General features: G+C 52.2%; 1 protein-coding gene across 5 annotated transcripts; it reads left to right on the top strand.

The window, feature by feature from the left end:
• GABBR1 (gamma-aminobutyric acid type B receptor subunit 1) lies at positions 1-27,576 on the top strand. Of its 5 annotated transcripts, XM_061195889.1 has the most exons (23): positions 1-60; positions 502-592; positions 1,279-1,482; positions 2,242-2,427; positions 3,826-3,846; positions 5,336-5,496; positions 8,886-9,020; positions 9,396-9,566; positions 10,623-10,724; positions 11,306-11,371; positions 11,815-12,006; positions 16,979-17,221; positions 17,846-17,909; positions 19,188-19,265; positions 20,618-20,768; positions 21,254-21,386; positions 22,709-22,825; positions 22,923-23,030; positions 23,452-23,545; positions 24,276-24,403; positions 24,980-25,108; positions 25,310-25,453; positions 26,133-27,576. In XM_061195889.1, exons 2-23 carry the CDS (start codon positions 502-504, stop codon positions 26,304-26,306), a joined length of 2,892 nt encoding a protein of 963 aa, XP_061051872.1. In that variant the 5' UTR covers positions 1-60; the 3' UTR covers positions 26,307-27,576. The 5 variants fall into 5 exon arrangements, with proteins under 5 accessions (XP_061051872.1, XP_061051874.1, XP_061051873.1 ...); XM_061195891.1 differs by lacking the exon at positions 2,242-2,427; XM_061195890.1 differs by lacking the exon at positions 10,623-10,724.
• The last annotated feature ends 416 nt before the right edge of the window (positions 27,577-27,992 follow it).

Below are 27,992 nucleotides of genomic sequence, written 5' to 3'. Positions count from 1 at the left end.
GCGGCGGGGCCTGGGGCCTTGAGGCCCGGGAGAGCCGGGGAGCTGGGCCGGCGCGCCGAGGTAAGAGCCAGGGCCCGGGGGAGGCAGTGCTTGGAGAGGGGCGCGCGGGGAGGGCCGAGCCGGGGGTCGGGGGGCCGCGGGAGAAGAGGAGCGGCGGGGAAGGAACCGGGAGCGGCGAGGCGGCCGATCCGGGGAGCGTGGGGAAGCCGGGCTCCGGCGAGCCGCGGGGGCCGGGGGAGAGGAGGTGGTGAGAGGTGGAGTCCCGGGAGGGTGGGGGGGGCCGAGGGAGGCAGGAGGAGGGTGGGGACAGGCTGTCTCTCCTCCTCTCCCCCCACCCCGCGCCGGGCTCCGCCCCCGCCTCCTCCACGGGGCGCTTTTCGGGTCCCCGGGCTGAGCCGGGTCGGAATCCGGGAGGCGACCGGAGGGAGGCCGGGCCGCCTCCCGGGTCCGGGCCAGCGCCGGCGGGGCTCGGTCCGGTCCTCACGGCCGCCTCTCACTCAGATGCTGCTGCTGCTGCTGCTGCCGCTGGCGCCACTCTTCCTCCGCCCCCCGGGCGCGGGCGGGGCGCAGACCCCCAACGCCACCTCGGAAGGTGCACCCTTCTCCGGCGACCTCGGGCACCCCTCCACTCCACTCCCCTTTCCTCGCATCCCCTCTACTATCCCGTCGGCCCTACGTAGCATCCCGGCCTGGCAGCCCCGTCTGCTCGGCCCCACTTTACTACTCCTGACCTCTTTTCCATCACCCCGCATTATTACCCAGCACCCGTTTCTCTGGCCCCCGGTACCACACTAGGCCCCCTTTCTGTGACCCCGCATTATTCCCTCAACCCCGCCCCTCTTTCTGGCCCCCCCCCCCATTGCTACCTCAGTTCCGCCTTTTCCTTGGTCCCACCTCGCTGCCCAGGTGGCCTTGTAAGACCCCCCACCCCTCCTCTCATCCTAATTCAACTCAGATTCTCCTTTAGCCTTTCTTACCAAACTCACTCGCATAGCATACCCTTTCACGATTTCTTAGTTACTTTTCTCCATTACCCCAACCAGCACCCCTCCCTTCCCACTTGTGAGCTCCTTGACCCTGGCTCATTCCGCTGTGTCCTTCAGCCCAGGGTCTGTACTCCTCCCCACTCTCACCCTCTCGCACCTCATCCCATCCCCTTTGTCCTCCACCTGCCCGTTGACCACGCCCTACCCTCCCCTGCCTCCCGCTGCTGACTCTGCCTTTTCCTTTTTCCCCACCATCCCTCTCTTTCCGCCTGCCTCTGGACTCATCCCTCAGGTTGCCAGATCATACACCCGCCCTGGGAAGGGGGCATCAGGTACAGGGGCCTGACTCGAGACCAGGTGAAGGCTATCAACTTCCTGCCCGTGGACTATGAGATTGAGTATGTGTGCCGGGGGGAGCGCGAGGTCGTGGGGCCCAAGGTCCGCAAGTGCCTGGCCAACGGCTCCTGGACAGATATGGACACACCCAGCCGCTGTGGTGAGTAGCCTCTCAAAGCCCCTCTCCTCTTCAAGCCAATTCTTCTTCCTGTCTCAAACTTAGCATCATTGCTTGCAGGTCAGCACTTTAAATCCAGTGTAACTAAATTCACAAGTACATTTTTGAACAACTACTATGTAAGAGGGGCTTTGCTGTGTGCAATTGCAGGCAGCAAAGTTAGCAGCCTGCACATTTCATTTCATCCTCCCTTCATTAGGCCACTGCCCATTTGAGAAAATAACTTGGTTATTCATCTTGTGAGTTAGTCTCTTTGAGGATTATTAGTGGCAGATTATGCAAAAACATTCTAAAATGAATTCATCACATTTTCGAATACTTGTCTCCAACGGAGAGACCATATACCCCCAAACTAAAACCCAGTTTAACATGAGTATAAGCCAACTATAATAAGGCAAATCTGATTGTGCATCTAAAGTTACATACATCCACACATTTCAAAGCCAAAGAACCACCCACTGTAGCTGACTTTGAAGAGGTCCCATTTTATGTGCTTATAGCTCCATCTTGGGTTCCTAGGATGGAAATGCTTTTTCTTTCTCTTTTCTTTTTTTTTGGAATGTGTGGATGCTTACAGGGTTAAGGGAGGAGTGGCAGCTAGAGAAGCTATTCCTTTTAACACCTGATTTCCTGAAGAGTAGGATGCTTGTGGACCCAAACTCAAATCTGAGCCCCCTCCCTGCTCCCTAAGGGGAAGGAGTCTTCTCCAACTCGCCTGTCTCTATTTTCCTGTCTCCACAGTCCGAATCTGCTCCAAGTCTTATTTGACCCTGGAAAATGGGAAGGTTTTCCTGACGGGTGGGGACCTCCCAGCTCTGGACGGAGCCCGGGTGGATTTCCGGTGTGACTCCGACTTCCATCTGGTGGGCAGCTCCCGGAGCATCTGTAGTCAGGGCCAGTGGAGCACCCCCAAGCCCCACTGCCAGGGTGAGGGGAACAGCTGCCTGCATGCAGCAGATGAGGACGCTTGTCAGAGGATGGGAGTGGGGTGGGAAGTGGGGAAAAATAGGGTGCTATACAAAATGGGGGGCATGGGGAGGCAGAGGTGAATGCTTAACACATTCCTCCATCCACCTGCCTCAAACTTCCTGCTGCAGTCCCCCGTGTGCACTTTATCTATGCTGGGGGCTTCCTTCCTTTGCCTTTCTCTTTTTTAATATCTTCCCCATGCTCCTAATCCTTGAGTCTCACATTTTCTCCTTTCCTGTGAATCTCTCCCTCCATCACCCTTCTTAAGGTTTAACTACTCCAATTTTCCCCAGCCTCTGTTCCTTTCTTGAAACTTAGAACTTTCTATGCGTAACCTTCTTCTAGAATTGATCCCTCTCCCTTCATTATATACCTGAATTATTGTAAAGACTCAGCAATAAATCATATATCATATTTAGAAAAATCGATAAGATTGAAAAGACTGTCCGGGGTGGAAAATTATCAGGGTAAAAATTTAAAAGACTTAAAAGTGGGGGCAGAATTGTCAGAGTATTAAGGACAACCCAGGGATGGGGTGGGAAGAGGACAGTCCTTTTCTATACCTCCTGGACAACCTCCATCATTGCCCAAGGGAATCCGTCTTGTGTCCACCACCCCCTTTTTTCCCCATCTAGTTCTGCAAACTTCCCCCTTTCCTGGGCACCCAGATTCTTCCTCTGCAGTCTTCTCTCCTGGGATGCAGGCATACTTCATGCTTCCTCTACCTTTGTAGACCCTCTACCTTTCAAGATCCTTGGACCTGACTTTCCTCACTTAATTATTCTGCTTACCATTCTGTAGTTTACCATTCCATTCTGGAAAGTGGGACTCCCAGCCAGGGGTGGATTTACTATGAAGCTAATGAACTTTAAGCTCCAGGGTTCCTCACTTACACAGGCCTCTTCTTGTGCTCGAATAACATAGAGGGTTCTAATAATGTGTTCACATGGTCATAGGTTTTTGTAAAAATTGCAAAAGTAAGATATTTTAACAGCAATAGTTTCAAATCAATTGCATTTGTAATTTTTTTCTCTTAAGGAGAGACCCCCAAATTTTATAATATTTAGGCTCCACAAAACCAGGATCTGCCCATGTGTTAGCTGTTGGCACTCCTGTCTCAAATTCTGTTGTCCTATGAGAAATAAAAGAAGAAAACCAACAAGTCCTGACCCACAGCCCCACCTTGCTCTTATCCCCAGGCACCCTCCCCTCAGAAACGCAGGCTTCCGCTCCCCCCCCCACCCCCCGCCCGGTCTTCTTCGGCATGGACAGGTGTGGGAGGGGGCTGGGGATCAGGCCTGGGAAGCTGGGCACCACTGGTAACTCTTCTCTGATCCCCGTCTTTCCTGCTGCCAGTGAATCGAACGCCACACTCAGGTGAGATCAGAAACCCTCATCGCGTGCACTGCAATCCCCTTACCCTTCACTCTTCACCCTCCACCCCCAGGGATTCTGCCCCTAGGCTATGAGTTCTCATCCTTCCCATTCCTCCCCCACCTTCCCCCACCCACCCCAGTACGCGGCTGGCCCTTTCTTTCCCTACCTGTTTCCAGCCTCCAGTCCCGGATTTCTGCGAGGCTGCGGTCCCTCCCATCTCCCCGCTTGGCTGCACGCCCCTCGGCTCCGCCTCCTCCCAGACTCCGCTTCTGCCAAATGGCAGAGCCCCAGCAGGGGGCGGCAGAGTGCTGGGAGACCCGGAGCTTCCACCTCGTCCTCCCCTGTGGGGTTCCTTCCGACCTTCTCTGGAACCTTTCCCTGCCTGCCCCCTTCCTAGGATTTCACCTGCTGACTCCATCAGCCTGGCCCACCCATCCCACCCATTGCCAGGCCTCACTCTCCCTCCTTCAGCTCCTCCCCACATCCTTTCCTTCCCTACGCCCTTCCCCTTCTCTTTTACCTCAGTTCCTTCTCCCACCACCCTTTCTCAGCCTCTGTCCACCGAGCCCCGTGTTCCCTTCCTCTACCCCCATCACCTCCCCCTGTACCCCAGCCCTCCCTCTTCCCCACCCAGCTCTCCCTCTCTCTCCAAAACCGTTCCCATCGCCCTCTCCCTCACCACCCTCAGTCCTTCACCCCATCTATTCACACCCCCATTAGGACGCTTAGGCGCCAGCCCCTTTTCTCTCGCGTCCCACTCTCGTCCTCCCCTTCTCCATCGCTCGCTCCTCACAGCTTCAGCCTCCCGCGGCTCCCTCCGCCCACCCCGCCCCCCGCCCCCCGGCACGCCCCTTCGCCTCGTTCCTCCTCCACTAATGTTCCCTTAGGTGGGATCCTTCCCTTCCTCGTCCATCTCTTTCACCCTAGGGGTCGCATCCTCCCTCTCCTCCCCTCCTCTCACACTGTGGTTCCCACAGCGGCGCTCGCCTCCATCCCCGCCCGCTTCCTCCCTCCCTAACTCTGCCCCCCCCACCCCGGCTGCCGCGCGCCGCCCTTGACGTCAGAGCCCCCTCCCAGCCCTGCATCTCCCTCCTCCTCCTCCTCCCCTCGGTCGGTCAGTCAGTCCGCGAGGAGAGTCCGCGGTGGCGGTGGCGGTGGCGGGAGCTAGAGCCGTGGGGGCCGTACGAAGCCAACCTCCCCTGCTTCCCCGAGGCCCTATCCCCCTCCTCCGCACAAAACCAGGGATGGAGGCGCTTCCCCGACATCCCCTCAGCAGCCCTCCCCGGGAGAAGTGTCCCCCCTGAGCTCCTCCTCCTCCCCCAGCAGCTACCCCCGCCCCCTGCCATGGGTCCGGGGGTCCCCTCTCCCCGGCTGGGGTGGCCACTGCCGCTCCTGGTGGTGATGGCGGCGGGGGTGGCTCCGGTGTGGGCCTCCCACTCCCCTCATCTCCCGCGGCCTCACCCGCGGGTCCCCCCGCACCCCTCCTCAGAACGGCGCGCGGTGTACATCGGGGCGCTGTTTCCCATGAGCGGGGGCTGGCCGGGGGGCCAGGCCTGCCAGCCCGCGGTGGAGATGGCGCTGGAGGACGTGAATAGCCGCAGGGACATCCTGCCGGACTATGAGCTCAAGCTCATCCACCACGACAGCAAGGTAGCCCCGGACATGGGAGTGGGTGGGAGGTGAGGGCTTGGGGGGCAGGGGGCCAGCTGCATGTACCTTAGTGTGAGTCGCTTCTGGGATTGCCAGGCAGACCCCTCCCATGTGTGACTAGCAGGAGACAGGCTGGGGGTGTGCGAGCTCGGGGAGAGTCTCAAGGGCTGGAGGTTCAGGATGAGAGTCTAGGGGTTCAAGGTGGTTAATCACGCTGCAAGGCTGACCCTTCTGCTCCTGGAGACCCTTGGAAGTGTCGGGGTGGGGGGTGGTTGGTGAAACTGGGGATGGGTTTAGGGTACAAGCTGATCCAGTTCCTCCAGGGAGTAAACTAACCCTGGGATGGGTTGGGGGATGGAAGGAATGAGGCGGGAGCTGGATCTGGGGTTTACATTTACCATGGTAACAAGGTAAATCTTGGCAGCAGGTTGGAGGTGGAAGGAATAGGGACCCAATGAGCAAAATTTGGATGGACTTGAGTGCTCTAGTTTATTTAGCACAACAAACAGCAAGGTAGCTGTGGTCCCTACCTGACTCTTTCTCATCCCTTCATCCCCAACCCTGTCGCAGATTCCTGGATTGTGAGACTACATGGCATATTGTGGTTGGGGAAGGCTAATGGTCAAGGAATGGGCAGAGGCACTAGGAAAATGATGGGATTAGAGGTCCACACAGGAGCCCCCGAAGAGCATGGGGATGGTGAAGAGTCAGGACGCAAGGAAGAGAAAGAGAACAGGAAAGAATGGCAGTGGGGAAGGGGGACCAGGAGGAGGGCTGGGGACAGCGAGAGACCCTGGGGAGAGACCCTGGGGCATCGTGTGGAACTCGGCTCCTAAGCGTCTTCCCTGCAGCACTGTGGCCTCTGAGATGTGAGAAGGGAAATGGGATGTAGGGTTAGGGGGGCGGGGAAGAGGGAGGGGGGGAAAGTAAGAAAATTTGGGTCCAGGGGTAGTAGGGGATAGTCCTGCAAGATTCCTTTCCCACCCCTGTCCCCTACATGAATGATTGGGAGTATGGGGGAAGGATGTGGCACAAGGAAGGAAGGCGATTTGGGACCTCAAATCTATCTTCTCTCATAGGAGGCCCCAGAGACTTAAGGGGTTGGGGGAGAGTGAAAGAGTACAGAGGGGAGCACTTGGTGATCTAACACCTGGGGTGGACTGAGGATTTATATTCGTTCTTTAGAACAGCAATCTACACCTAGATATAGGTATGTGAGGAAGGAGGGGGCAGAAGCAGGGTTGAAGATAGGGCGCTTGGGGAGAAGAGGGCACAAGGACTCTTAGGGAACTTTGAATCCCTTCTGATGCTTTTACAGTGATTCTCAAACTTCAGTGTACCTAAGCATCCCCAGAGGAGTTTGTTAAAAATACAGATTCTAAATCCTTGGTCAGGGATGAGTCCCAAGGGTCTGCACTTTTTCCAATCAAAATCCCATGAAGCTAACCCCAGGATGCCTATAGGAAGGGCCGCAGGGCACAGGAAAAGAATTAGTTAGGGTAGGAGAGGTAGGAAGAGAAAGAGGGTCCGATCCCATGGAGGAGTCAAGCTTAGGAGAGCAAGAGAGGTAACTGGCTATGGGGGGGGGTAGTATGGGGAGAGGGACAGGGAGGGATGGGTGCAGGCTTTAGAATCGGGGATGGAAGGGAGCTAGGGGAGCCCTGGGTGTGAGCTCAAGCTCATGCACCATGACAGGTGATTCCCTGGAGGTGTTGGGGAGCAGATGGGGACCCAAGAGAAGGGGGGCTGGAAGAGAAAATAGCAGAGGCAGCGAGGGGGAGATGGAAAGGCAGACAAACTGGAAAGTGTCGTTTCCTGCCTGCAAATCCGGATCCTTGCTCCTTGCGAGAGCAGCGAGCAGCGGAGGAAGTCTATTGGAGAGGGGGTGAGAATCACGCGGCCCAAGGGATGTGCGGTGATGAATAGGGCGTGGAAGGGGAAAGGGGTGTCAGAGAAGGTCGGGAAGGAATGAGGAAACAGAAGGAGAGACACTGGAGTAGCGTACATTGCCCTGTTTGCCTGTATCTTATGTGTTATCTGTCCTCATTGTTCCTATTAACCTTCTCCTCAGACAAGAAAGAGAGGGCCACAGAGGGCACTTGGGAGAAGCTGGGGGCAGGATCTGGAGTGATAGATGCGGGAAGGTGGGACGTGAGAATGGTAAAGATACACAAAGATGCCCAAGTGGGAGGGATGCAGAACCTTCCAAACACGCAGTTGAGCAGGCACTGAGCACTGCCCTTAGCAGCGGTGTGGGTGGGCGGGCAGCAGGGAGCTGGTGCTTTGGGCCAGCCTCCCCTGGCTCCCCCTTCTCCAACTTCCCACCGTGTCCCAAATGTCAGGCCTCAGTGGGAAGCGAGCAGGCACTAGGGGGCCTTCTTTGTTTCCTTCTGCTTGCCCCCCACCCCCACATCACCCTCCCCAGTCCCCTCTGTCTCCTGTCTGTCCCCTCTGCCCTGGCTCCCCACTGGCTTCCATTTCTTCCCCACTTCCTTTGGGGCTCCAGCAGCTTCTGAAATGTCATATTTCAGCAGGAGGGGAACAGGCAGTGGGAGCCCCGTGGCTGGCTCTTCCTCCCCCCACTTCCCCTCCTCCCCTCGCGCCTTCCTCTCGAGCTCTCTGCATTGTTTGCTTTCCCAGCTCCATTCTTCTCTTTCAGGCACCCCTAAAAGCATCTGGTTTCTTGAGCATCCCATTCTATTTATTCTCCCCAGCTCTTCCCTCATCCTTGTTTCTCCCCACCCCCTTTCATCCCTGAATGTCTTTTTTTCCCAATGCACCCGTCAAATGTCAGAGCCCAGCAGGAGGACATGGATCCGCTGAGCCAGGACCCCCTGGTGGTCTTGTCCCTGTTCTCTCCTGTTTATTTATCTCTAGCCCTGAAAAAAGAAGAGGGAGAAAAAATAGTAGGTGGGAGAGGGAGTTTGCAGAGGTGAGGGAGGACTCTTCATAATATGGCTTTAAGGAGGCTGTCTGGGGACTTGAGGAAAAATTTATTCATATTCCTGCAGACTTTTTTCTACTCACAGATGTTTGGAGCATAGAAACCTGGGGAAAGGGGGCGGGGTAATGGAGCGAAGGTGGGCTAGGGGATGTCTGAGGATGCGCTGAAAGGAGGGAAGGCAGTGTTTGCATACATACTGATGGGGGTTGTGCAGGAGAGGGTGTGGGTAAGGCGCCAGGTGGAAGACAGAGAAGGGTGTTTCACAAATGAGGGGAAAGGAGACTCAGGAAGGAGAAGAAATGGTGATAATGACAAAAGGGTTTCAGCAGAGGGATGGGTAGTGGGGGAAGTAGCTAGGTTGTTTGGGGAAAAGAAGAGAGTAGGTGTTGCAGGGAGGGGAGGAGCCCTGGGGGAGCTTCCCCTCATCCCCTCCCTCCTCGTTCAGTGTGACCCAGGCCAAGCCACCAAGTACCTGTACGAGCTGCTCTACAATGACCCTATCAAGATCATCCTCATGCCTGGCTGCAGCTCCGTGTCCACGCTCGTGGCTGAGGCTGCCAGGATGTGGAACCTCATTGTGGTAAGCAAGGCCCTGGGGGCCAGAAGGTGGGGCTGTCCCCTGGGCTGTACTACAGAGGGGGTGTATTGCGGACCACAGCGGACCCACTTCCGAGATACAGAGTCCTTTGCAGACCTGAGCTAGTTGGCCTCCTAGCAACACTGGCCTGCCAGGGCTGCAGCTGACCTGCTCTCCATCAGAAGGAGTGGAAGTCAGCTCAGTGAAAGGGCACCCTGATGGAGGGGGCTTTTGAGAATCACTTTTCCTTGGGCAGAGGTAGGGAGGCTGGGATAGAGTGAGAGAGAGAATCCCAGAGGCGGGGAAGGGTTGAAGGAATTCTCGGCAGCTCTTAGTGAGGCTGCCATGAACACATCATCCTGTCCCCATCTCTCGTAGCTTTCCTATGGCTCCAGTTCACCGGCCCTGTCAAACCGGCAACGCTTTCCTACGTTCTTCCGAACTCATCCGTCAGCCACACTCCACAATCCTACCCGGGTGAAACTCTTCGAAAAGTGGGGCTGGAAGAAGATCGCCACCATCCAGCAGACCACTGAGGTCTTCACCTCGGTGAGGAGGCACAGGGTGAAGGGAGCCTTTGCTCAAATCCCCGCACAGGGAGATGTGACACGGGATTCATTTGCGGGGCAAAGACCTTGATTCTTTATCAAAAGAGAACACACTCCGAGTGGGTTAAGTGCATGTTCTTCCTGTAGCCAAAGGAATGAACAAGTTGAGCTTCTGGGACCCTCTCCAACTTTCTGGTTTTAGGATTTTTTTTTTCCTGCTTTGAGGCTCTGTCCCACAGACAGAGAGATTCCAAGTGACCCAGTTCTATTAAAGTAGGTTCACTCTAAAGTTGAGGCAAGATAAGGGAGAGAATATGAGATAAGAACCTAGGGAAGTAGTAGATTCCAGAGGCATTCCAGGGGGGTGGTGGGCGTGTGTGAAGGGAAGAGAGGGAATAGAGAGGGAAGACGGAGGGAGAAGGAGAGAAGAGAGAAGAAAGAGGCAGACAGATGCGTGCATGTACATGGTCTGGTAATTGATTCCGAGATGCGGACGTGCAAGGAGAGGTGGAGGGGAAGAGGGAGATTTGTGGGGGAAGAAAGGAAATACCTGGCTCTGTACCCAGAGAAGACAGTCTGCTCCCTCTCTTTAATTCTGTGCTTTGGGTCCTCTATTCACTCTCATGTTCGGTGGCTCTTTAATCCTCCCCCAACCTTCTCTCAGTGACTCAGGACATTCTCTGATCCTTTGTCTGTCTGCCCACTTGCCTCTTGAGGTTGACATCATCCTGCCTGTACTAGACCCTGCCTCGTCTTTTCTGGTTCCTCTCTTTTCCTTTCCCCCATTTTTGCTGTCAGGTAGGAGTGGGGTGATGGGGTGACTTCCCTGGACACAGATCCTCAGGAGGGGCTCACCAAGCACCTTCCCAGCTGGAAGCTACATCCTAAGGCTCCAGATGCTTTCCTTCGAACTCTCCCCACCGGGGACGGGGCTGTTGAAGGGAGCTTCACAACCGCTCTTCCTTTGCTCTGAGAACGCAGTCCCCAGTACCACCTCCAGTCTTTACTCCTTTGAGCACCCTGTGTCTTTTCTATTTGTTCCTCATCCCCACCCAAGACTCTGGATGACCTGGAGGAACGGGTAAAGGAGGCTGGAATCGAGATTACTTTCCGTCAGAGTTTCTTCTCAGATCCAGCTGTGCCCGTCAAAAACCTTAAGGTGGGATGGCAGGGGGTGATGGGCCCAGCCTGCAAGGGTCTGGGTGGGGAAAACAGTGGTGGGTTGGAAAGGAGAGTCAGGCAGGGACAGGTTTTGTTTTGTTTTTGTTTTTTGGTATTGAGGTATAATTGACATATGACATTGTGTAAGTTTAAGAAGTACAACGTGTTGGAACTTCCCTGGAGGTTCAGGGGTTAAGACTCTGTGCTTCAAGTGCTTCCACTGCAGGGGGCATGGTTTTGATCCCTGGTGGGGGAACTAAGATCCCACAAGATCCCACATGCCTGCATGGCCAAAAAAAAAAAAAAGTACAATGTGTTGATTTGGTACATTAATCTATTGCAATTTATTACCATTGTAGCATTAGCTAACACCTGCATCATGTCACGTAATTTCGATTCTGTGAGGCAGTAGCATCTCCTGGGGAAGTTTAGCTCCATCTTCTAGCTGACATTTATCTACTACCCATTGAACAGAACCCTGCACTAAGCACTTTGGGGCAGGAAATCAAAGCTGTGAAAGTGCTTGGCTTAGTCCCTTCCGGCATCCCTCAGGAGCTCTGTTCTCTCTCCATTCTGTAGCGCCAAGACGCGCGGATCATCGTGGGACTTTTCTATGAGACCGAAGCCCGGAAAGTTTTTTGTGAGGTGGAGTTGGAATCTGAGGATGGAGGGGCACTGGGTGGGCTCTTTGCCGTGGGTGTCTCCTGGGCTCTCCCCTCTGCATCTCTGAACAAATGATCGGAGGTGAGGATTAACACGAAATCCCTGTCTGTTGGCTCTGACTCCACATCTTGTCTTCTCACACATGTGACACTCTCTCCACGTCTTATTTTCCTATCGCTTTGTGTTTCTGGAGGAGCCTGTGAATCCCATCTTTCCTGTCTGGCTGGAAAAGACCACTTAAAAATAGAGGCTGGGGAGGCACTTAGAAGGAGGAGTAGTCCAGCCTTCCCTACTACCCCCAGACTTGTAGATTTCTTGTTTCAATTCTCTGCTCTTCTCTGAATCCGAAGAGGCTGCATAGTGTCAAGTGAGATAAGACAAAGAAACAAAACAAAGACCCAGCCCTCCTCCTCCTCTGCATTCAGGTATACAAGGAGCGGCTCTTCGGGAAGAAGTACGTCTGGTTCCTCATCGGGTGGTATGCCGACAATTGGTTCAAGATCTATGACCCGTCCATCAACTGCACAGTGGACGAGATGACCGAGGCGGTGGAGGGCCACATCACCACTGAGATTGTCATGCTGAACCCTGCCAACACCCGCAGCATTTCCAACATGGTGAGTGTGTGAGGACTTGGAAGCTGGCACCTGGGCAGGTGGAGGGGACTGAAGGGGTCTCTTAGGTGAGGGGAACAGGTATGGAGTTTGGAAGTCTAGGAAGGCAAGGGACCTCTGCCCACCCTGAACTTGTTTGCATCATGTTTCCTGTGGATTCCACCTCCGCTGTGACTTCCTTGGGCAGGAAAGAGAGAGATATGAGAGTGGTGTGTTCAGTGGGCCCCTGATGAGTTGCAGAGCTGTTACCATGGAAATAAGGAGCAGGTGGCAAGAAGTCAAATGAGGGAGAGGCGTTAATGATAATATAGATGCTGTATCTGCAAGCACACCTTTACAGGAGCGCTGTTCCTGGGCCAAAATTCGTTTTATTTTCTTGGTGACTTCAGAGCACTTTAGAGTTGCTTAATATTCACTCCTGACTGACACTCAATTAACTTGGCTCCTGATGCTTTTTTAATGATTCTCTTTTAGAATTTTAGATGTAGAAGGGATTTTGAAATCCGTTAACCCCAGATAGCTGGTTAGTGACAGATCTGGAGCTAAAAGACACACTCTCTGATGTGGGAATCAGCCTACAGGTGAGGGGCACAAGTGAGTAGGGCGTGGTGTGGCGGGGAGACCCCTTTCTTGCTCTGCACTGCATCTTAAAGAGTACGAGAATCTTGGGTGAGCTTGATAGGGCAACCTATGTGTCTGCTTATTATTCCAAGTGTAGCCCCTGGTCTGGAATACCTGCTTTGGAGAGCATGCTAGGGGCGAGTGAATGACTGTAAAGCCACCCTAATATCTTATTTTTAAAAAGTTGTAGTAATAATCACTTTTATGTAGTAAACCAGGAGCTTAGATACATGATTTCAGTGATCCTCATTGCAATACTCTGATGTAGACTTTTCATTTCCATTTTATAGACCAGGAAATTGAGACTCAGAGAGGTTAAGTGATTTATTGCAGGTCACCAGCTACTGAGTGGTGAAGCTGGAATTGAATTCTAGTTGAATCTAACTCCAAACCCTCTGCTCTATCACCTCCCATGGAAAACCCTGAAGTCTCACTAACAAACTTGTACTTTTATCAGCTAACACTGCTTAGCAGATGACAGTTTTTGAGCAAGGGAGAAATAAAATTCAGGAAGTTTATTCTGACAGGTCAGTTGCCACATGTACTCTGATCATGGATACTGTCCTGGGACATTTCCAAGGGATCTTGGTTGAAAAATACGATGGAAAAGTTCTGCAAGATCACTTCCCTGTAGAGCACCTGAGAAGTGAGTTGTCCTTGAGAACCTGGGGAGGTAGAGGAGCTGGTAATCAAAGCCAGAAAGGCTTGTTGGTACCCTGAGCCCAGGACCTGCCAATAGTGTCTTCTGCCCCATAGCAGGGAACTAGAGGAGCCCCTGATAGGACACAAGGATTTGGTTGGGGGTGTAGGGGGACTTCTGGGCTTTTGAACAGGGTGAGTTGGAGGATCTCTTTCTGGCTCTTCATCTCTAGAGAAAGATGGTGTCTGCCTTTGACGTCTAGAGCTATTGCTAGGCGTGCTCAGTAGCCTAAAATGCCAGTTGAAGAGGCCAAGATTTTTCAGAGGGTAGATGCCATCTTAACAATTGACTAGAGAAGAGGTTGTAGATGAATCAAATAGGACCAAGAGAAGTGGACCAGAAGCAAGGGTCGAGTCTACGGCCCAGAGCCAAGGAGATTTAGAAAAGAAGCAGAGTTGCCTTCACTCTGTAAGGATGGCCTTATGTTTAGATCAGTAGGTCTCAAACTTTAGCCTCTGTCAGAACCACAACTGGGCTCTTCCCTTGGGAGTTCTGATTCAGTGGGTCTGGGGTGGGGACTGGGACTTCACATTTCAATGGGCTCCCTGGGGATGTAGATGCTACTGGTCTGGGGAACACACTTTGGGGACTCTTAGGGCGGTGGTTTTCAATCAGAGGTTGTAACGTTTAGGAACAATTTTGGTTGTCACAACTGGTATCTAATGAGTAGGCCAGGAATGCTTCTAATCAACCTACAACGCGTAGGCTCGTCCCTACAACAAAAGATTATCCTGCTCAAAATGCCACTAGTGCAGAGATTGAGAAACTCTGGTTTAGAGAAAGAGTTTTTAGGAGCCAGATATGGGAGAGTGGATTAGAGTGGTTTTGGAGAAAAGTAGCTCTGGGTTGGAGCTGTACTAGAGATCAGGCACGAGGCAGCACACCTGGCGGTAAGACTGTCAGTAGATTCTGATTGGGATAGAAGTCCCGTCAGACCTGGGTATGATAGAAAATAAAAATCTACCTCAGGATACACATTTTAGATCACTGTTGGGCACCTATTCTCATACAGAGAGACAGCCAGACAGGGCTGTTAAAAATTTAGGATCGTAAATTTGTACTTGGTCATTTCACTAATTTCTATGGGTTGCGGAATTTGTGTTGTTCAGTTTTCCTTAAGCCGCCTTGTAACGTTTGCATTTGAAAATTTACAACCATCTTTGCTGACCCAAAGGGGAGAGGTTTTTTGGCAATTTTAGTCATGGGTGGGGACAGTGGTGCCCCCAGTGGCCAAGTGTGTTAGCGGTGGTGACCTGGAACCAGCAGAGAGTATGAGGATCCAGGCAGGGGACGGTGACATGCAGAGCAGATGATTCTCTTCCCATCTGGGTGATTTTTGGATGCAGCGTTTACTTTGAACTGAAGGTCGGATGGACTTGGAGGCTGAAGGATTACTCAGAAAGTCTCAGGCTAGCTGCTGTCTGTCAATGGGTGCTCTCGGAGAGAGACATTTCAGCTTACAGAGACAGTGTAGGGTAGTTGGAAGAGTACGGACTTTGAATGGGTTTGAATCCCAGCTCTTCCACGTACTAGCAGTATAACTTCAGGCAAGTGAAACTGTTCTGTGCCTTAGTCTCCTTATCTCTTTCTAAAATGGGCATATAATAGTATTTACCTCATTGGATTATTTGAGAATTTAGTAAGTTGATATATGTAAGGACAATATAAATGTTAGCTATTATTATGATTAACATTATTCTGTATAAGGAGTGGTGATATTAATGAAACATTTCAACAAAAGAATTAAGAGACTTGGAGATTTCAAAGAGTCTAAGGTGATTCTAAGGTTTCAATCTTATATACTGGGGAGTGTTGGAAAATAGAGCTTATTCTTAGATACTTTTAATTTCAGGTTATTGATTATATAGTTACAAATGCCTTAGAGACAGTTGGAGATTCAGGACTTGAAATATTGAGCTGGAATTATAGATTTCAATATTAGTAACAAAGATGGAGTTGAAAGAGAAAATGTAACTTACTTTATACCCAGCATTTTATACATGTTGTTATTTCATCCTTATAATAACTCTTCAAGGTAGTTAATATTATTCCCATTTTAAAGCTGAATAACTACATAGTGAGGTTTAATAACTTGTTTCAGATTATATAGCAGGTAGGTGGATTAGTTAGAATTAGAAGCCATCCTTCCATTTATCCATCCAATGGACATTTTTCTTAAAGACAATTTTTTGGAAGCAGGTTAAGTTTACAGCACAACTGAGAGGAAGGTACAGAGATTTCCTGTATGCGCCCTGCTTCACTCGTTGATAGCTTCCCCCATTATCAGCTTTCCCCAACAGAGTGGTTATAGCTGATGAACCTACGGTGACATATCATTGACACTCAAAGTCCATTGCTTACATGAGGGCTCACTTGGTGTTGTACATTGGGTGGGTTTGGATAAATGTATAATGACATGTATCCACCAAACAGAGCATTTTCACTGCCCTAATCTATAGACACTTATTATTTGTCCAGAATGGGCTGGGCATAGTGCTGGATGCTGAGGTTTAAGAGCAGAATGGAACCTGGTCCTGTCCTCAAGGGGAGTAGAGCCCAGGCCTGCCTGTCTTCAAAGCCCAGGCTGCTTCCACTGCACCACACTGCCCGTCCTTTGCATTTCCCACTCCCCCGTGTCTCCAGAAAGTTGAATAGAAGGAAAAGTGGGCAGGGCACCAGGAACAAAGATTTATATTTATTCTTCATTCATCTATTCATTCCTTCATTAGAGTATGTTTGTATATTAATAAATTCCAAATCTAAACAGAGTTGTGTAGTGCCCCTGTGTATTACCTGTGCCATGCCAAGAGGTGGCCACTGAACCTTTCCTCGTACAGTTTCTGGGAGATGATAAAGAAGGGCAGAAGTGATTTTCCCCATTATATGGAAGACATTTCCAAAAACTGAAGCAATTTACTTATAGTCATTTAGCTAAACAATGTTACTGCCAGGTATAGAAATTCAGGTCTCTTGATCCATTTCATGACAGAGTTAAAGGAGCTATTATTCTTTTTAGCTTTCTTGGAAAAAAAAGACGGAGGGTTGGGAAGGGTGTGGATAGGGATTGAATAATTGACTTCAAATGTGTGAAGGGTGTTTCTGCAGTCCCAAGTCTTCTGAAAACCCTCCAAGAGACAGTGAACCGAAAGCACACGAGGCTGGCAGGAAGTTAGCATGCTAAAGAAAAATCTTCCTGGTTGACAGAGTGAGGAAGGCTGCGGTGTCACCTTTTCCGGGCTCTTTCAGAATTGGAGGAGTTGTTAGTTCCTGCGTCAGCTCTATTGGGAAAGTCTGAAGGCTGACAGAACACCAATGCTGCCACTCTTCACTGGCGTAGCCAGGTCTTTGCTTTGCCCTCTCTCTGATTTCTATCCTTTGCTGTTCATTATGCAGAGCATCTATTTATTAAACTTCTCTGTTTGCAGTTCTGAGCTAGCAGCTGTGCACACTAAGGCCATCAGACCCAGCTAACTCCTGCTCTAGTCTAGTAGCTTCTGATCTAAGACAGACACGTGGGTATAGTTAAAGATGTCGAATGTACATACTCTCAATCTGACAACATGAACGCAAACCATCCTTTCAAGTCAAAGTGCCGGAGCAGAATCAGAAGCCCACCCCGACTCCAATCCTTTCCTCCTGTTCTTCCCTCCCCAGACGTCCCAGGAGTTTGTGGAGAAACTGACCAAACGACTAAAAAGACACCCTGAGGAGACAGGAGGCTTCCAGGAGGCACCACTGGCCTATGATGCCATCTGGGCCTTGGCACTGGCCCTGAACAAGACGTCTGGAGGGGGTGGCCGTTCGGGGGTGCGCCTGGAAGACTTCAACTACAACAACCAGACCATAACAGACCAAATCTACCGGGCAATGAACTCCTCGTCCTTCGAGGGTGTTTCCGTGAGTTACAGCAACCCCTCACTTGCCTCTGTCCTCCCATCCGGAGAGACCCCTCCCAGCTCCTTCTCCTGGAGACATGCATTCTCTCTTTCTCAGTTACCTCTCTGCAATAATCGGTCTCAGACCAGGGAAGTAGGAGCCCCCAAACCAGAAAACCCCACAGAAGGCTAGAAGGGAAATGGTATATTCCGTTTCTTTCAACCTCTCCCCTCACTTCTCTTCAGTCCCGATATTTATGAGTCAGATGAAAATTATAGGATTTTAAAAGAGGAAACAGCCTGAAAGATCATCTACTTATTCCTTTTAAAGTGGGGGAAAACAGCGTCCAGAGGGATTTGGTGGCTTTCTCGGGTCACACAGCCAGAAGCCAGGTCCCCTGGTGCTCTACCTGGGGATTTTTCCCATTCAAATCTCCTGGGTGAAGCTTCTTTTCAAAAGAATAATGTTTCTAAAATCTAGGGTATAGGCATCTGGGGTATGTCCTATATGCAGGCAAATGCCATAAATAGAATTCATTCAGAAGCTCGATTACATCAAAAACATAAGGATTCAAAGAGTTCCTGATGTTCTTTTTTGCTCTTGCTTTTATCGCTTTGCCTTCCTCCACATGTTTCTCCCCCTCAGGGCCATGTGGTGTTTGATGCCAGTGGCTCTCGGATGGCGTGGACGCTCATCGAGCAGCTGCAGGGTGAGCACGGGGGCGTGAGGGAACGCGGAGGTCGGGGGCCAGGCTGGGGATGGGCTAGGACACCGCCTGGGAGGAGAACACCAGGAGGAGACATCAAAAGATTGCCTTGGTGCCTCCCTACCTCCTGCCCGCTCTTCTAATTGTTTTCATCAAGCTTTTAAATAACAATAATAGTAATAGTAATAATAATAATAATGATAATAAAAAGCTTAGCTATGGGTGGGTTTCTCTGAGTTGCAGTGGTTGTGCATGCAGATTGAAAACAGCCACTCTCCTTCCCCAGTGGCCCCCATTTTGATTTGAAAGATTTCCCTTCGGTGGCTTGAGTTGAGGGGTTCATGAATTGTTAGTGGCACACGCATGGACTCAAGAAAAGCCGAATCTGGGAAACCTGCTATTTTTAAAGGGAATCCATTGCATTTCCTTGATTTGTAAACAATTATTTCTAATTTTTCTGTAGTACGTATAGTTTGGCTTTTCTAGATGGTATTTTCTTATACCTTAGCACACTTCACGTACTTGCAAAACTTCTGAATTAGTTTTTCAACTCCACTCCCCTCTCAGCCTCTTAGAGAAGGGCCAAAAGAACCATTTCTTGGCCTCCTGTGAAAAGTTTCTTTCTTTCCTTCTCCCCACCTCCCACACCCTCTCAGATCTTCTTTGTAACCAGGACAAGAGGGAATAGACTTCAGTCATGGTCAAAGGGGTGTGAATTGGCTTTAGAAGGGAGAGTTATGGTAACTGGGGCAGCTCTAGAAATCTTAGGAGTGACTGAATTTCACTTCGTGGCTTTTTAAGAGGCAGATGCAACTTGTCTAAGGAATTAGAAGCCAAGTCAACGGAAGAGAAATTTCTAAAATTAAAATGAAAGCCTCTGGGAAAATAGATCCTGTGATTCTGTCTATCATGAGAGGGAGAATAAGCAGAAACACGTTGAAAGGTTTAGAAGCCAGAATCACAGTGAGAGACATCTTGCTGAGGTGTGAGCCTGTGGAATGGGCGGCAGACATACTGTACAGCCTTCTTCACTGAAGGGCTTTAAGCATATAAGATATTCTTCTTTGTTTGCTTCGCCTTGGAATCCACCCTATAGTGCTTTTAAGTCAGATTGCTGATTCAAGTGACCCCCAGGTCCTCCCAAGTATCCTTCAGGGGCTCAGGTGAAGGGAAAATCAGATACGACCATGGAGAACTACTTTAGGGATGCGGGAGGTTGAGAATGCCTGGGATCGGCTCTTCACCTACCTGTGGTCACTCCCTCTATGATCGTCCATCCAGGTGGCAGCTACAAGAAGATTGGCTATTATGACAGCACCAAGGATGACCTTTCCTGGTCCAAAACGGATAAGTGGATTGGTAAGTGGATCCTGTTTATATTTTCCTTCAACCCCTCTGAACAATTCAGAAAAATGGTGTTTGAATGAGGGTGGGGTGGTAGGTGCCATTAGGTTGAAATGTGCCGGGAGATGGGCCAGGGCCTGGGGTTCAGAGAAAGGGAATGAAACCACCAAGATGTGGGTAGGGGAGACTGGTGTATTTGGAGAGGGAATAGGCGGTTGGTAGCAGTGCACTCTTAAAAATAGTACATTGCTGGGATGACTGGGGATTAGAGGCAGGGGGTGGGAAATGGCAACTCCATTTGGGTTTCCCAGATGTTCTGGTGACTTGAGGTATCTAAACCAGCTACTTTAATCCTAGAGTTGCCTCTTCAGCTTTGATAGGAAAATGGTTGCTTAAACTGTAGGAGAGGCTGCAAAACCTCATTGAATTGTCTTCTGCTAAAATGTGCTTTTTAAAGAGAAAAAGGAAGCAATTATATTCTTTGTGTGCTTGGTGAGCTAAATGATAGGAAATGGGAAAGATACTCGAGGTGGGCGAAAGGAGGGCTCTATTGATCAGACAAAGGTTTGGCATCTTAAGGAGGGAGGGGAGACACAGCCGTGGAAGACAGCTTCCATCTGCCCTGCCCAGCTGAAATCTAGTAGTTCTCAGTACTGATGGAGTTCGGAAATTTTTTTTATAATTTGAATTTAGGACAGTGTTCTGTATTGCTATAAATGCTTCATGGCCTAAATTATGCTTTTTTTAAAAAAAGCTAAGCAAATTGAAATTAGTCTTTTTTTCCCCTTTCTGTGAACTCTTTGACAAGTCTGAGCTTCCCTTTAATAATAACTGAAAAACACCTTTGGGAATATCACCCTGCCAACAGTAAAATCATGGATCAGTTTTTTTTTTTTAATTCCTCCTGAGGTTAGGAGGCCAGACTCAGTACGTTGAGGGCCTTTAGCTTCATGATTCTATGATTGTCTTTTGCAGCTTTTGATTTGAGTTGCAAGAGACCTCATAAAATTTATTTCTCAGTATCCCCTTCTTTTCCCTCCATTTTCCTTTGCCGCAAGAAAGACAGAAAAACATAAAGAACAAACAGTAACGAAAAAAAAAGACTCTACAACTTCGGTGATACAGCTCAGCTTCTAGCCCCATCTTCTAGTCTCATTTCTGATTGTTTCCTAAGAGCCCCAGCATCAAAGAGCATTTGACCTGCAGCGGCCCCTATTCAGGGCAGTTAGGGCCTCCTGTCCTCAGAACTAAGACCTGGGTGCCCATCAGCAGCTTTGTCCTTCTTCCCTTTCTCCCATCCCACCTTCATCCCTTTTTCCTCCCTCCTTTCTCGTCCCCCTCCCCTCCCCCTCCCCTGTGCCATGCAGGAGGGTCCCCCCCAGCTGACCAGACCTTGGTCATCAAGACGTTCCGCTTCCTGTCACAGAAACTCTTTATCTCCGTATCCGTTCTCTCCAGCCTGGGCATTGTCCTAGCTGTTGTCTGTCTGTCCTTTAACATCTATAACTCCCATGTCCGGTAAGTTTCTCTTCTGACATTTCCCTGTCCTTTCTGCTTCTCCAAGATAACAGTCATTTGCTTGAAGGGAGTGAGAAGGAAACTGTGTGGCTTCTGAGGCAGTGCATCCTTGAGGTTTCCACTCTGAATTATTGCTTTCCCAGTGACCAATGGGAACAAAAAAGGAGAAACCAGCTATAACTCCCATCCTTGCTCCAAAGCAACTAATGGAAAAAAAAAAGCGCCTTTGGGACCGGGTAGCACAGTGTGTGGCTCTAATAGATTGTGTATGGCGGGGTCCCGTGCAGGAAGCCCTCTGCAGCCCCGCCATGACCCAGCTGGCTTTGTCTCTCGAGGCTCCGCTGCCTGCTCCAAGCCTGCCTTCCTTTGCCCCGGCCCTGAGGTTGGGGTCAGGCCCTCGTAGGGCGTTTGGGGAGCTGAGCCTCCCTGGAGAGGAGGGGTAATTCTGCTCTTCTCCCTCTCCCACCCTTCTGCCTCTGCCCTAGTTATATCCAGAACTCACAGCCCAACCTGAATAATCTGACTGCTGTGGGCTGTTCTCTGGCGTTAGCTGCCGTCTTCCCCCTCGGGCTGGATGGTTACCACATCGGGAGAAGCCAGTTCCCCTTCGTCTGCCAGGTGAGGAGGGGGTGGCAGGTCCCTTGCAGAGCATGGCTCTCCCGGCCCCTCAGGAGCGCCTTCTGTGATGCGCCGTCCCCTGCCTGTCCTTCTCCTTGTCTTTCCCTGACCCTTGTCCCAGTTCCTTCTCCTGACATCGCCCCTCTGGTCTCTGTCTGGCTCTGTCCCTTCTTTCTGTGCCTCCAGAAGTTTTCATTCTGTAGCTCGCTTGTCAGTTCCAAGGTTGCCATGGCATGTCTTGCAGAGAAGAGGGGGAAGGTATCGAAGGCGAAGGAAGGGGGTCTGCGCAGAGAACCCTTGGACAATGGTGGCCTGTCTGTGGCATGGGGGCTGAGAACAAGAACTGGGGACTTCCCGTGGGAGCCTTAGTTGTGGTTTGGAAGGACGCAGGCGGGGCTCTGAACCAACAGCAAGGAGAGCTGGGGGAAGGGACCGCTCTCACACAGGGAGGAGGCCTTGTGGGACTCCTGGTACGTGGAAGGTTCTGGGGCTGCTTCAGCAGCAATATTTGTTTGGTTCTCTCTTATGCTGGTGGGAAACACCCACCCTTTTCCCTGCCCCTCCATACTCCTTCTCTCTCCTCTGCCCTGTGCCTGTCCTGATCATGCATCCATGCACATGGCATTTGCGCACACATACACCTACAATTCCTCAGAGGCTCTCTGTCCCCAGTGAGACCTAATGCAGTGGGAGAGCAGACAAGTAGCTGCAGTGACATATGAGAGGTATCTGCTGTGGGAGCAAAGAGAAAGCAGCTCACTGTCCGAGTAGCTGGGCGGACCTCACAAAAGGAGGCATTTGAATAGTGAAGGATGCAGGGGATTTTGTCAGCTGGAGAAATAAAGGATGGTTACTCCAGGAGCAGAGAGAGCATCCTGTGGGTAGCAAAGACACAAAAGAGAGTAGCTCAAGGGTGAGGGCGAGCAAATGAGCAGCTCAGCAGGGCTGGAGCATGGGGCAGGTGAGGGCCTGGGGGGAGATGAGCCTGGGAATTTGGGTGGGACCGTGTTGTGAAAGGTCTCTTGCCACATCTGGAGGTGTTCAGGCTGCAACCTGTAGGCACTGGAGAACAGTCAGAAGTCACTAAAACCCAGAGTTTTTTAGCACGATCACCCAGGTGGCAAAGTTGCAAAGGTGGATGGGAGGAATTTGTGAAAGGTAGGGAGACTCGCCGCCACCCCGCTGCTCCCCTCCCCCACGGCTCCCCTACTGGCTGCGTCCTGCCTGCCTTGTCATCTGTCCCCTCCTACAGCCTGCCCCATCCTGGCACAGTCCCACCTGTTGCCCAGCCCTGTTCTTTCCTGCCCTCTCTCCTTTCCTAGGCCCGCCTCTGGCTCCTGGGTCTGGGCTTTAGCCTGGGCTACGGCTCCATGTTCACCAAGATCTGGTGGGTCCACACGGTCTTCACAAAGAAGGAGGAGAAGAAGGAGTGGAGGAAGGTGAGCTGCTTCCGATGCCTCGGTCCCTAGCGCCTTGGCTCTCGGGGTTTGGAGGACCCCCCACCCCAACACGCCTGTACTCCGTGTGTTCACCCAGACCCTGGAGCCCTGGAAGCTGTATGCCACGGTGGGCCTGCTGGTGGGCATGGACGTCGTCACCCTCGCCATCTGGCAGATCGTGGACCCTTTGCACCGGACCATTGAGGTACCGCTTGGGAGAAGGCGCTGCGGTCAGGAGGCCGAGGGGGGCTCACTGGTGAAAGGGCCTCCGGGGCTGCGTGTGGTCTTGAGGAGAAGAGCCGCTCATGGGAGGTGTTTTCCAGCCCAGTGCATCTCAGCAGCTCTACCTCCTTCCTGGAGGGAGCCCCACCAGAGGCTCTGGATTCATCTGAAGTAAGGAAGTGGTGGGGAGCTGGCAGGACGTGCAGACTTCAGATATCATGGAAAGCGAGGGAACAAGCACTTTTAAGGTGTTTAGGCAAATGCTCCCGGACCTAGAGTGGGATCTGGCATCAGAATTGAGGATCTCATCAGAAAGAGGGGGCAGAGTTGGGAGTCAGGGACTGAGCAGATGTGGGAAGGGGAGGATGGCAAACATCTCTCCTGTGGCCCTGTCTCTCCCTCAGACTTTTGCCAAGGAGGAACCGAAGGAAGATATTGACGTGTCTATTTTGCCCCAGCTGGAGCACTGCAGCTCGAAGAAGATGAATACGTGGCTTGGTGTGTGGGATGTGGGGGAAGACGCCACTAAGGCAGGGGGTGGGGCGGGGCAGGGACGGTAGCTTTGGAGGGAGATGTGTCTTTGGAAGAAGAGGCAGAGAGCTCATGTGCACCCGGAGTGCATGTCCTCCTGTTTGTCATTGCACTCATCTTTTCTGAGAATGGGGAGAGTTGGTCTTTCGCGTGAGGAGCTTAGGTCTAATGCAGGGATGAGGCAGAGCTTGCATTCATCAGAGGGATCAGTGATGATGCCTCACTCTCATCTCCAGACCTGACACCATCTCTGTCTGGTCAGCTCCCTGGAGTAAGACCGGGGCTGTGAGGGGTTAGGCCCCCTTTGGCCTTTTTAACAACGCTCTGACCTATGAGCACAAATGGCAAACCTACGCTCAGCGTGGAAAGCCGTCTTCCCCCCTGGAGAATAAGGGAGTGAGACACTGTGTGGGGCCCAGGTCTTTGTTGACTGACAGCTGCTCATGACCATCATCGTCCTGTGCGACTCGGCTCCTAGTCCCAAGAGGAAGCAGTGAGGTCGGGGCCAGTTGGGTGGACAGTGGGGGCAGCAGACGGGGAGGGGTGTGCTAGGTCAGAACGGGTGGATTGGAGAGGAGCCCCCCTTTTCCTTGTGGGGTGATCAGAGGAGCAGCCGCAGGTGAAGACCACAGGGAGGAGGGGAGTGGGTGCGGCCTGAAGGTCTTGTCGCCCGCGTGACCCTTTCCTGCCATCCTAGGCATTTTCTATGGCTACAAGGGGCTCCTGCTGCTGCTGGGTATCTTTCTTGCTTATGAGACCAAGAGCGTGTCCACCGAGAAGATCAACGACCACCGGGCTGTGGGCATGGCCATCTACAATGTGGCGGTGAGCTCCCCGGACCCCTGGCATCGACCCTGGGGATGGACTATAGCAACCCAGGTGGAGTGGCCTGGGATGAATCAGGTGCCAGATGTGGGGTCAGTTGGGTGGAAGTCTTCAAACGTTTTTTAATGTCTCGGATTTGTTAAGCACTTTACAGTCTATAAAGCACACATTAATCTTCATACGGCCACCCAGTGAAGTGGATATTAGCATCCCCACTAGATAGATGAGGAAGCAGAAACAGGTGAAGTTACTTGTCTGTGGTTCACAGGCTGGAATCTGAATCGAGATTTCCTGCCAGGGATGCCCAGGGACTGGCTCTCGGGGACTCTGATGTGTGTATAGAGGTCCTGGGAGCTCCTGCCTTGAGGGAGGGGTTGACCTAGAGCTGGAGCTGGTTTGGAACAGTTTGTTTGGCATTCTTCTCAACCTAGAGTTGAGGATGATCCTGACTTTGGGTCCTTTTCAAATGGAAAGTTGCCCAGGAACCTGTCCCCATAGACTCTCTCCCGGGGGAAGAAGACCTCGGCTCTCGTCTGAGCCGGCAGATCTGCGACCCCAAACATGTTCTGCCCTCAGGTCCTGTGCCTCATCACGGCTCCGGTCACCATGATCCTGTCCAGCCAGCAGGATGCGGCCTTCGCCTTTGCCTCTCTCGCCATAGTTTTCTCCTCCTACATCACCCTGGTTGTGCTCTTCGTGCCCAAGGTGCGGTTCTGGGTATCCTCCCACCCTCTCCAGCCCGTGTCCCCTCCACGCCTTCGTCGCATGTCCCCTCCTCCCACTTCATCCCTTGTTTCGGGCCCAGCTTGTCCCTCTTGTTTTCGTTCTTTTCAACTGCAAGCCACCGTCAGCTAAGCACTGACACAGTCCCTGCTCGGCCATCCATGCCCCTAACCCCCACCCCAGATGCGCAGGCTGATCACCCGAGGGGAGTGGCAGTCAGAGGCGCAGGACACCATGAAGACGGGGTCCTCGACCAACAACAACGAGGAGGAGAAGTCCCGGCTGTTGGAGAAGGAGAACCGTGAACTGGAGAAGATCATTGCTGAGGTGTGCGGTGAAGGCAGGGCTGGTGGCGGGTTGGGGAGGCCCACGTCTCAGGTCCGGCTTCTGGAGGCAGAGAGCCTGAGATCAGCCTTCGGGAGCCTGTGGTTTACCAAGGGAGGGTCTCAGGAGACAAGGGGCCAGGGAGTGAGCAGAGGAGGACAGGGAAGGGGAAAGGGTGGAGCCGGCCTCAGGTAAAATCGCAGGTGGAGGCGGCTCTGGAGCACGAGCTGCATGGTTGGCTTGACCTGCCGGAGGAGCCGGGGGGGTGGCCCTGGGCTGGGGCTGGCTGGCTGCGGGGCTTGAGTGTGCCCTCCAGTGAGAGGGGTCTGGGCAGGTCCCCAGGGTGTCCACTGTGCCCCTGGCTGTAGCTAGGGGCCGGCGCAGTGTCAGGCTGGGGGGTGCTCAAGCTAGGATGACACTAATCTGTGCGTGAGTTACTGGAAGCTGTGTGCACGGACCTGTGTCCCCTCCCCCAGCCCCTTTGTCTCCCTGATCTCTTTCCTTCACCTGGTGCCCCACTGTGTTCTTTCGGCTCTCCCTGTTCTTCCCCCCATGCCTCGTGTTACTTTCTTCTGCCAGTCTACCCCTGCGTCTCCCACACGTCGTCCTCTGCCTCTCTTTCCCTCCCCCAGCCCTTCCTGACTTCCTGTCTCCCACTCGCCCAATTGTTTTCTTCCTCCAGAAAGAGGAGCGCGTCTCTGAACTGCGCCATCAGCTCCAGTCCCGGCAGCAGCTCCGCTCCCGGCGTCACCCTCCGACGCCCCCAGACCCCTCGGGGGCCCTGCCCAGGGGGCCCCCTGAGCCCCCCGACCGGCTTAGCTGTGATGGGAGTCGAGTCCACTTGCTTTACAAGTGAGGGCGGTGTAAGCGGGGACAGGCCAGTAGGCGGAGGGAGAGGGAGAAGGGGAGGGGGGTTGGGAGGAAGCAGGGGATACCAACCCCAGGTGGGAAGAACACTACTCCATCCCATCTCTTGTAAATACCTGCCCCTCTGCAAGTCCCGGGGTTTTCTGGGTCTCCAGTACTCCCGGAGCCAGGCCCCGTTCTCTCTCATTCGTTCGCATAATTTTCTATCTCTACTTCATAATCTAGTTTGTACCTGGCTTGAAGCTTCTCACTCACTGGCTCCTCAGCAGCCTCACTACATACACCCTTTTCTTTTCCTGTGTCTCGTTGCCACGGCAACCCCACAGCTCCCTTGCCTTTGTGCTCTGCTCCCATCCAGCAGGGGTCTCCCCAAAGTACTCTCTCTATGCTAACAGGGCCTGGCCATTTCTCTCACCATCCTAATCTCCTTCCAACCCACTTGCCCCTCCACACATCCACAAGTTTTGTTCCTCTCGAATTTTGCTTCTCCAGGGCACTCATTCTTCTTGCCAAGGCTCACATGCTCCTCCTCTCTGCCAGACACACACGTATCCTCCCCTCCCCTGCTCGTTCCCACTGCACAGGCTCCTGTGTGCGCACGCGTTTCACATGTACTTTCTCCACCCTTCCTGTGGCCGCATATGCTCCATTGTATTCCCTTCCCTCACGGCTGTGTGTGCCCCTCTCATGGTCATGGGTGTGTCCTTGTGAGGGCGTGTGTGGGTGGGCGTGTGCCATTTGTCTAGCATGTCTTCCCTATGTGCAGACATGCAAGCTTATCCGTGCACTTTCCCTGTGTGCCCTCGTGGTGCCTTGCGTACCCTCTTCTTTCTGCACCTTAAAATCATTCTGTTCTTCTAACAGAGTCATATGCACCCACCCTGCACACTGTTACGCACTTTTCCCCAGTTCACGTTTGGCGTGGCTGTCCACATCCTCTCTTTGTCACACTTGGTTTCTGCTCACACTCTCCAGCCTCTCCTTTGCGCTCATGGACCACCCTCGGTCCACACTCACAATCATCCTCTCCCAAGAGTGCTCCCTTTGGTTTTGTGTTTTTCTGGGGGAAAGAAAGGAGAAGAAATGGGGGCAGGTTTGGGGAACTGCTTCCAGTGGATATTCGGTGAGAATCCTGACCAAAGGAAGGCACCCCTGACTGTTGAGATGGAAGATGGTCCTATGGGGCGGGAGGTGGCGTCCCTTTTGCACTGTGGTGTCTCTTGGGGAAGGAGCTCCCCAAATCTCAATAAACCAGTGAACGGAGTGACTCAGCACCTTGTTCTTTACTGTGAACAGAGTGGGCTCCCTCCCAAGGAGGGAGGCTCGGGAGACTCCATGTTGATGAAAAGGCACTGTGGTGGAGGGATGGAAAAAGGTGTTTTATTGATCCATTGACGGCTTAGCAGGGCAAAGCAGGAGACTATTAGGACTGAGATTAGTGAGGGATGACATTAGTGGTTAAAAGTGTGGGCACTGGAGTCTAACTACCCGAGCTTCAGATTCTACCACATGCAAAAAAGTTCCTTTATCCTCCAAGTTCTCACTTATGAAGATAAGACTCATCATCATCATCACCATCTTCATCATCCAGCCCTCCACAGGGTGGTTGCAAGGACAAGTGCTCACGATGGTTCTTGGCTCGTGGAGCATGTTGGGTAAACACTAGCCACTGTTG

This window comes from Eubalaena glacialis, chromosome 7 (genome assembly GCF_028564815.1).
Source record: "Eubalaena glacialis isolate mEubGla1 chromosome 7, mEubGla1.1.hap2.+ XY, whole genome shotgun sequence".
Taxonomy (NCBI): domain Eukaryota; kingdom Metazoa; phylum Chordata; class Mammalia; order Artiodactyla; family Balaenidae; genus Eubalaena; species Eubalaena glacialis.
This window is presented reverse-complemented; position numbering and strand designations above follow the sequence as displayed.

What these genes read in the sequence shown, in the direction of transcription:
- GABBR1 (XM_061195889.1), top strand. Translation starts at nt 502, where the DNA reads ATGCTGCTGCTGCTGCTGCTGCCGCTGGCGCCACTCTTCCTCCGCCCC. An exon ending in CCCCAAGCCCCACTGCCAGG is followed by an intron (nt 2,428 to 3,825) that starts GTGAGGGGAACA and finishes TCCTGCTGCCAG; the next exon opens with TGAATCGAACGCCACACTCA. An exon ending in CTTTGCACCGGACCATTGAG is followed by an intron (nt 23,031 to 23,451) that starts GTACCGCTTGGG and finishes TCTCTCCCTCAG; the next exon opens with ACTTTTGCCAAGGAGGAACC.